The following is a 10,244-nucleotide window of genomic DNA, read 5'->3' on the forward strand; positions in this document are numbered from 1 at the left end:
AAATGTGCATGCTTTTAAGCTAAAAGCCCCGAGGGATGTTATTTTGTGGAGTTTTTACTTGATGATCGTACAGAGTTTTTTTCTCAATGGCTGAAGCTGACGCTCATATTTCAATGAAAAGGTAACGACTCCGTTTCTCATATTCATAACTCCCGACGCATATTAACAAATAACGGTCACTATACGATGTTGAGAGTAAAATAAAGATTAAAAATTGAAGCTGGAGTCTTAGATCTTTTTAATGATGTATAGTTTGTCAAGGTAATTATATTAAATCTAACAGTAAATTTGAGCTAATTTAAACAAAGAAGCTTTGGTGCGTCGGCGTGCCAGTGCTGGTTAACAGGTTAATCTGCTTGTCTTCAGCAAACTGTTTGCGGGCTTTCTTGTGCATCATCTTTAGAAGAGGCTTCCTTCAGGGACGACAGCCATGCAGACCAATTTGATGCAGTGTGCGGTGTATGGTCTGAGCACTGACAGGCTGACCCCCCCACCCCTTCAACCTCTGCAGCAATGCTGGCAGCACTCATACTTCTATTTCCCAAACACAACCTCTGGATATGACGCTAAGCACATGCACTCAACTTCTTTGGTCGACCATGGCGAGGCCTGTTCTGAGTGGAACCTGTCCTGTTAAACCGCTGTATGGTCTTGGCCACCATGCTTAAGCTCAGTTTCAGGGTCTTGGCAATCTTCTTATAGCCTACGCCATCTTTATGTAGAGCAACAATTCTTTTTTTCAGATCCTCAGAGAGTTGTTTGCCATGAGGTGCCATGTTGAACTTCCAGTGACCAGTATGAGAGCGATATCACCAAATTTCACACACCTGCTCCCCATTCACACCTGAGACCTTGTAACACTAACGAGTCACATGACACCGGGGAGAGAAAATGGCTAATTGGGCCCACTGTATATACATAAAACGGTAACACAAATGTTAGTAAATACAGTAACAAATGTATTGCTCATGGTTAGTTCATGTTAGTTAATACATATTAATGTTTAACTAATGAACTGTATTGTAAAGTGTTACCCATAAAACAATAATAAAAAAACATCAATATAATAGAATAAAATCTATCTATCTATCTATCTACCCACATGGAAAAAACCTATATAAACATATATGTTTCAATATAGGTTTGATATAGGTTTTACATATATGTGACATATATAAAATTGGCCGTTTTCCTATATTATATGTACATATATGTACATATATGCACACATATATGTACACATATATGCACACATATATGTACACATATATGCACACATATATGTACACATATATGCACACATATATGTACACATATATATATATATACACATATATGTTCATATATGTACACATAATATAGGAAAACGGCCAATTTTATATATGTCACATATATTAAAAACCTATATCAAACCTATATTGAAACATATATGTTTATATAGGTTTTTTCCATGTGGGACCAATTTCACGTGTTCGTGTAGCGGTGTGTTTTCTGCGTTGTGTCGTAATCAAAGACATACTGCGAAAAATCTTGCCATCAGGTCCTCACTTTATTCTGTATAACACAAATGGCAATATATGAGGACTTGTGCAGCATACAAACAGCATGCGGCAGCAACGCACAACGCTGAGAAAGAGAGATATTAAAAGTAACTTAAGTAAAGAAAAATAATCAACGAAACATCTGAATGTACATCACAGAGGGGTTTTGGATTACAATCATACAAATATATCATGTGAATTCAGCTGTTACATGAAACATGGCCTTAATTGAATCACCGCAAAAACTTTGTGCGACCTACCGCTGTGATGTCTCATGCAGACTGGGAAGCAGCAAAGTGCGTCAACACCCCAAGTCAGCATGGCGGCAGGAAACCCCAAATATGGTCATGGCAAGTGGAATCACAAAATAATTGTCTAAATACATAACTGCTACATTCGCACATACATAAGTTCTTGCATAATTTTTTTCGTTAATTCTTAGTTTTTGCCTTGATAATAGAAAATATGAGCTAGGCATCATGTATGACAGTCAAAAATGAGATATGAGCTACAAAATGACCAGATCCTGCCATTAGCTATATAGAAGACATATCTTGTATGTATAGGGCATATATATGGATATGAAGAAGCAATACAGGAGACCTATATTTCCTGTATATGCACATATATGCACCTCAATTTTGCCTATATGTGGCATATATACACATATATGCAGTATATATACGCATATATGCAGCATATATATAGCATATATGCAGTATATATGCGCATATATGCAGCATATATGCAGTATATATGCGCATATATGCAGCATATATATTATCATATATGTGCATATATGCAGCGTATATGTACATATACACTGCATATAGGTTTCATATATGCGCATATATCCACATATAGGTTCTTTCCATGTGGGTATCTATCTATCTATCTATCTATCTATCTATCTATCTATCTATCTATCTATCTATCTATCTATCTATCTATCTATCTATCTATCTATCTATCTATCTATCTATCTATCTATCTATCTATCTATCTATCTATCTATCCATCTAGCTTAGACTTTGCTACATTATGAGGACATGGCTAAATAAACACAATAAAAATGTAAAAATACAAAAAGAGGTGACAGAAAATATCATTAGCTCAGGATAAAAACCATCATGACAATGAAAAGTCTTCATAATGGTAAGAGTTGCAGCATGTGTGTTCCTGTTGTTTACTGTATGAGTGTCTGTGTGTGAGTAATACTGTCTGTCTTATGTCACTGGAAACACCACATTTCATTCCATTTCATTTCATACAAACAACTAACCTTAACCATGTGTGTGTGTGTGTGTGTGTGTGTGTGTGTGTGTGTGTGTGTGTGTGTGTGTATGTGTGTGTGTGTGGATGTCCTAGTGTGGGCGGGTCAGAACACTCTGCGGGGGCGGAACTATTCCACAGCTACACCACCTGACCTCACAGAAAACAAACACAACAGATTCCCCTCGTCTCACACACTGTCTGCCTCATAATCATGTTCACGTGTTTCTGATCAAACTGAAAGCACACAGATATGAAATGAACTTTGTATTTTTGTTCTATTGCAGTAAAACGAGCTGAACTGGTTGTCTGGAGTCGTGTGGGCGATGGGGGAAAACGGTGTTGATGTCTGACAGGTTCTTTAGTTCAGGAAATAATGAACACACTTATATGATGTCAAAGCCAAGCTTTTAGAATTTGAAATTACAGATTCAAACCAAGAACTTGATGAAAAGTATTCATTTAAAAGGTATTCTAGAATGTAAAACATCTCAAACACTTAATTTAGGCATTTCAGAAGACAGACATTCTTACATGATCATAAAGGCCACGTGTTTTTGACATTCTGAATGGAATGTAGGTCTGTTTCCCTGGACCAGATTTATACTCTGACAATAACCCTGAATTGAATCTAATCTACTATAGTAGTATCATAACAATAGTTGATATGACTAGTGCACTGTATTTTAAGTCTCCTATCTTTCTTTCATCATTTACTCAACCACATTTCGTTCATTTTATGTGTCAGTGAATTATTCACAAATTTCCCCTCTCCTGAAATGTTTCACCAAGTTTAACTTAAGTGATGTCAAACATCATTGGGTTTTACACACCTCAGAGAACACTCAGAAGTAACGTTCCTATAATGTTCGCAGAATGATAAAATGGAATGTTCCCTTAACGTTCACATAAACATTTAAAAACTGGACATTCATAGAACATTCAGAAATAATGTTTTCATAACGTAATGGGAACGTTAGAAAAATGTTCTTGGAACATGTTTTTGTCAGCTGGGATAGCGCTTGATTGGATGACTGTTATGATTGGATGAGACTTTAATGATGCTTTTAAGGTGTTTTTTATCCCTTTAGAAGCTCAGCATCCATTTACATTCACATTGGCTGTATGTAAAAGAACTGCGTGAACATCCTGCAAAATATCTCCTTTTGTACTGAGTGAATACATGATGACAGAATCCTGTAAGAGACATCAGGACATTAAAGCTAAGGTGTGCAGTTTCGCAGAGGCTAGCAATAGAAAGCTGGCTTTAAAGGTGGAATGTGTAAATTTTAGGAGGACCTATTGACAGAAATGCAATATTATACACATAACTATGCTTTCAGTGGTGCATAAAGACCTTACATAATGAACCAGTATGTTTGTATTACCTTAGAATGAGCCAATTCTATCTACATACATCGCGGGTCCCTTTACATGTTATGTCGCCATTTCGCGTCGGCATGTTTCTACAGTAGTGCTAAATGGAGAAACTGCTCTACAGAGCGTGTTTACTTGACTGGCTACTGTCTTCTGTCTCAGACGATGTCATCTTTGTTGTGTGTTGGCCACTGTAGCGTCTCTATATTGCAATTCGCAACCTCACTGCTAGATGCCGCAAAAATGTACACACTGCACCTTTAAAATCATAAGATCCCACCCTGCAAAGCATTAAATTACCTCATGTCTCAAATCGCATAAAATTACAATAATAATGAATGTAAAAAAACTTACAGAGCTCTTGTACCACCTGACTGCTGCAGATTGATTTCGCCGTTGATAGTATTGACATAGAAAAGCTGAGTCTGAGGTTGTGAACAGCTCCAGAGCAGAACATCACAGGTTGCGATCTCTTAAGTACGGTAATTATGGCATGAACACAGCATAAGCTCATTGTTTTGGTCCAGGAGGAGCTGTAAAAGGTGGCTACTGTTTGTTTACAGTGTCATGAGAAATCAAGCAAGGAATCAGATCTCCTTTTAGGACCATAATCATAATGTCTGATCAAGGGTTGTTATCGTGATGACTAATTATAATCTATTTCACTATTGTATGATGTTTATTACATTAAGTGCACAAACAACATACTTTAAATATAAAATGAATGCATATGTATTGCATAATAAAACAAACTGGAAACACAAAATCATGCCTAAAAAATTATAATTTTTTAAGGATAAGGATTGTTGCAACATACTACATTTGTAATAAATTAATTGTCATGCTAAGTACACAAAAACATTATTAATTTGCAAAAACAAAAAAATATACCAAATATAGTATATGAGCAGTGAGCAGTGAGCTAGCATATAAGCTATCTAAAAACATCAAGAACAAGAAATGCTTGATTTCACAATCTATAGCTTCAGTTATATACTAGTATATGAACAATGTAATATAAAAGACATTAATGGTCATTATAATGCATTTTAAATGACATAAATCATAATGTGATTTTGCAGGAATTGTAATCAGGTGCTAAAAATACTACCCATTCAAAGTCAGTTGAACCAATGGGATCGCTCGGGGTACTAAAGGAGACCTGATTCCTGGTGGGGGTCGATTTCTTACCACACCGGTGTAGTGACAAATTGGGTTGACCCGATTTCAGGTCGGATATAGCTTACTTTAAATTAATATCATTCGTATATACTTAGGATATTCATTAACAATTTGGGGAGGGGTGGGCGTAGTTATGCAAATAACTACACCCAGGCAGGTAGGACATCCGGACCGAATGCAACGATTGGATGAATATGTTTTGGTCCTGAGACTTTCAAAGAAGTTGTATGTACATTTTTTAAATATTTAGACCACTTCTGTTATTGATTGCTATCAGGATGTGAAGAGAGTTTCAACCAGTGTTGCAAAAAGTGTTACCTACTCTCGCTTTAATGAAGTTGCTGATGTCATATTTACTTTGTGCTGACAAATCTAGGACATAAAATCATTTCCATTCGACATCACAGCAAATCGTTCAGAGAGAGAGAGACAGACGGATGATGCACTCTTTCTGATTTGCATACTGCAGATGCTCGGCTGTGAAACACAGCAGTGATGGTGAAGCATGAAAAGCTGTTAATGTTTAGTCTCTAAAATGGCACAGATGGGGTTCACGGCCAGTGTTTGCTCACTCTGGAGTATTTTACTAGCTGCTACAGGTGAAACATCGTCACACACACAAAGGTGCTTTTGAGAGGAAAGAGGAAGCAGTGGTGCGGTGCATCTACACCACACGCTCCTCTACAGCCGCGTCGTGTTTTACAGTAAATAAGCCTGAACGACGACGACGATGATGGATAATGGAGCTCTATCATCATGACTGAAAACTGGACAACACACTGCAGCTCTATAATGACAGGAATCACATGCGCTTCCTGACAATGACATCACACTGAGAACACCATGACATCACAGTCACATAATCCCCCTTCACGTCTCTGAATGAGTTGGTCAGATCTAGCAGGGAACGTTCAGGGGTGCGTTTTCCAAAAGCATCGTTAGCCATCGAAATCGCAAGTTCCGTTGTACTAACATAGTACTAATAATTAGGTGTTTCCCGAAAACATAATTCAAAAGAACATTTGCAAGCTGCATCGCAAACTTGTGTGGTTGGAACGACAGCTCTCCAGCTGTGGTTAGAAGAATACTTTATTGTTTTTATGACTTTTAGGACTTTATGATCGTTATTTTGAACAAAATAAGCAAGCTGACATTATAAGTACAATGCATATCTTTTATTTCGAATATGTATACAAATGGCATTTACATATTTTAGTTTGTCAAGATATTTTAAGCACCGTTTTTGTGCCAAAGACTATAAATATAAAGATGGTGCACTCGTATTATTATGAATGGGAGAAAGTGCAACTCGCAATATGGCCGAATAAGTCCCGCCTCCTAAATAAGAGCCAATCAGCGACTGGTAAAGTCATCACGTCAGAAGCTCCGGTTCCTATAGAAACAATCAGATACGTGCTTAGGACTGCGCATTCGCATTTTCTTGATCCAGCCTGAAAAATACAGTTTTTGTCATGATTCGAGCATTTAGAAACACAATTTTTATGAGACAGTTGTTGTAAGATTTCATTGGTGATTTCAAATATGAAATTTATTTGAAAGCTTGGAGAACGGCTTTGGAGAATTTGATGTTTCTCCATTCAAAGAGATAGGAGCTGCACTTGCATGCCCGAGAGGTGTTTCAAAGATGGCCGCCGAATGAAACGACTCGTCTTAAAGGGACTTTGACATGTGCGTACATGCTCTAGTATGTAAGAACGAGCCGATGATTAAATCTAAAGCAAAATAACTGAGAAAAATGAGAATTAGTCCTCAGATGCCATGTCCATAATTTATAGCAAAAAAATCTAGCATTAATTCGATTCCAAACTAATTTATTTAAAGATGTTATTACTGAATGACAGGTTTTCGACAGTACAGTTTTGGGAAACAGTCGTAACTAGCTAGCTGATTTGTTCAACGATGCATCATACTGTGGTAGTGAAGCAGCGAGTTACGTCATTGTATGGAAAACGCACCCCTAGCAAGGTTCTCTCGAAATTACGAACAAACGTTTTCTAGTGTTCATTCGATGATATCTGGCCTTTAGTAATGTTCTCAAAAAAATTTGCACAAAAACGTTTTTTTTTTTTTTAGTTCAAACATTTTTTAAATGTAACTACTTGTTCAGAAAACATTCAAAAGTAACATTCCCATAATGTTTGAAGAATGATAAAATGGAATGTTCCCTTAACATTCACATAACCAATAGTTTTTTTTTTTTTAAACATTTAATGTTTTCATTTTGCAATCATGGGAAACATTATATGAACGTTACTTTTGAAAGTTGTCTAAATGTTCTGAAACAAGTAGAAACATTTAAAAATGTTAAACGAACATCCAACTAAAACATTTCAGGAATAAATAATGTTTTTATACCAACATTCTGAGAACATTATTAAAGGCAAGATAACTCTAAATGAATGTTCTATTAACGTTACTGGAACAATGTTTGTTCATAACTTAGAGAGAACCTTTCCAGAATGTTCCTGGGCACATGATGCTGGCGTTCGGATCAGCGCCGGTTCTGATCTCCAGTGTGACCTTCACAGGCCTGTGACATTAGAGCGGATGTGGCGCTTTTGACCCATGAACCAACAGATACACACACAAACTCGGATATATAGATGGGGATATTGAAAGACTTCCTATTTTTTTTTAACATACAGCTAGTTATAAATATTATAACCTAACTCTAACACACACACACACACTAACCCTAACAGGAAACCTCATGCATTTTTACAATGTTCAATTGACCTTATTTATATACTGTTTTACATATGAGGATGTCATCAAAAAAGGTTTTGTGAGTTTTTTTTCAGATCTAGCTCACTTTTTGTACAAATTAGTCCTCAAAATATGGCTGTACACACACACACGCCTTCACTCATGAGTAAGTGTGAAAAGAGTTACACACACATTTAGTTGCAGATGACAAATAGAGCCTTAAAAATGAAAGAGAGAAAGAGAAAGAAAGAGAGAGACAGGCATGAAACAAACAGAATATTTGTGATCAGCACATTTAAGATTGAATGTTTGTGGCTCATCGTGTCACATTAAAGTGAGTGAATGATCAGAAACAACACACAACAATTTCAACAGTATAGCTAAACTGAGACAACAGAACTTTTACCCCAAATACCAACACACACACACACACACTACTCTTCTTTATAAACCCTTTTCTTTAAAAGCCGTGAATTGGGCAGAAAGGCAGAGAAAGAGATTCAGGAGTGAAGCAGGTACCTTATAAACTTCTCCATATGTTCCTCCACCAACACGCAGCAGAATCTCAAAGTCATCCTGAGGGTTTCGTGTGGAGATCTCCAGAGCGTCCATCATCACACGAACACACACCACCACTCACAGCATGAGTGTGTGTGTATGTGATCACTGCTGCAGGGAAACTGACACACACACACACACTAGAATGTACAACCTCTTCCTCTCTCTCACCTCATTTACATCTTGCTTTATTTCCTGTTTAGGGTGTGTGTGTGTAAGAGAGAGAGAGAAAGAGAGTTTGAGAATTTAAAACCAAAGTGTGAAAGTATATCACTTTAGCCTATTTGTTGTGTGTTGGAGAATCAAACAGACACAACAGAGAGAGAGAAACAAAACTAAACCTTGTGCACTTTTAGACCCAGATGCATTAAAATGATGTTTTTATCTCAATATACAAATATCTAAACATTCTTAAATCAAGATACATTTACTGGAGAAGCAAAATGACTGAAGATAATAAGTTATGTATTAAAATTGTGCTTAAAAAAGAACAAATATCTGCCAATGGGGTCAGAAATATAATGTCTTATATTTATTCAATACTTAGCACCTTATTTTGCATTTTTATGGGAAGTTATTGTATATTTCCTTGTCATTACTTGTTTTATGTAATGTATTGGCAATATGATTTGCAAACACAATCATGCAAATAATGTACTTTAAATTGAACTGAATTAAATTGAAATCTTTTTTTGTTATGCGAATGTGAAGTAGAACGTTCCATTTTATCATTCTTCAAACATTATTGGAACGTTACTTTTGAACGTTCTAAAGCAAGTAACATTAACAAAACGTTAGACGTTACTACTTTTCTTGAATTGAGAGTGAGTGACTGTGACTGTGACTGTGTGTGTGTGTGTGTGTGTGTGTGTGTGTGTGTGTGTGTCTGGTTTGCTGTGGAACACCTTCAGCGCTGCAGAGCTTCCTGTACAGTAATGCAGCAGAATTAATGCACGAACTCCTGACGGTCGTCATCATGACGATTTCAGCTCTTCACACTCCTTTGATCTGCAGCAGGAGGGAATGAAGCTTCTTCAGCAGCTTCACTGGATTCAGTTTCTGTGATATCTCTGCGGATGTTCTAACGGCAACAGTTTGATCAGATATTAAATGTGCGCGGCTGCATATCATTATGAAAAAAATCAGAAACAGCAGAACTGAGATGCTGCATGATCACCAGCAGGAGGCAGCACAGGATAAACACACATGCAGCAGCACACTACCGTTTGCATTAATTATAATAATGGAATAATGTTTACTGTTTCACTTTTTTAATGTAAAGTGTTAGTAACTGTAAAGGAGATTTACATTCTGAATAGAGTCACAAACTGCCAGCTATTTACAGTGTGTCACAGTTAGTCTACTGTGATTACGAGATGTCCCAGCATATGCCTCAATGTCAATAGTATCTTCACACATATGCATGTGAAGTACCTTCACACATATGCAGGTCACCCATGCCGTCTGCACTGATGTATCTCCATACCATCACAGATGTTTGCTTTTGCACCTGTCGCTGATGGTCTGGATGGTCCCTTTCGTCTTTGGAACATTTCCAAAAGCATGCTGAAATGTGGACTCATCTGA

At 36.9% G+C, this 10,244-nt stretch overlaps 1 protein-coding gene across 2 annotated transcripts in view; it reads right to left on the bottom strand.

Annotated features, from left to right (window-relative positions):
- The window catches only part of LOC125248826 (mitogen-activated protein kinase kinase kinase kinase 5), a 36,379-nt gene extending 27,585 nt beyond the window's left edge, over window positions 1–8,794 (bottom strand). The window contains exon 1 of one of the 2 annotated variants that reach the window (XM_048160957.1): window positions 8,619–8,794. In XM_048160957.1, coding sequence (XP_048016914.1) covers window positions 8,619–8,714 — 96 coding nt within the window. In that variant the 5' untranslated portion in view covers window positions 8,715–8,794. The remainder of the gene's footprint in view (window positions 1–8,618) is intronic. The other variant, XM_048160956.1, reaches the window with a different exon arrangement.
- Window positions 8,795–10,244: the final 1,450 nt, after the last annotated feature.

This window comes from Megalobrama amblycephala, linkage group LG16, assembly GCF_018812025.1.
Source record: "Megalobrama amblycephala isolate DHTTF-2021 linkage group LG16, ASM1881202v1, whole genome shotgun sequence".
In the NCBI taxonomy this organism is placed as follows: Eukaryota; Metazoa; Chordata; class Actinopteri; order Cypriniformes; family Xenocyprididae; genus Megalobrama; species Megalobrama amblycephala.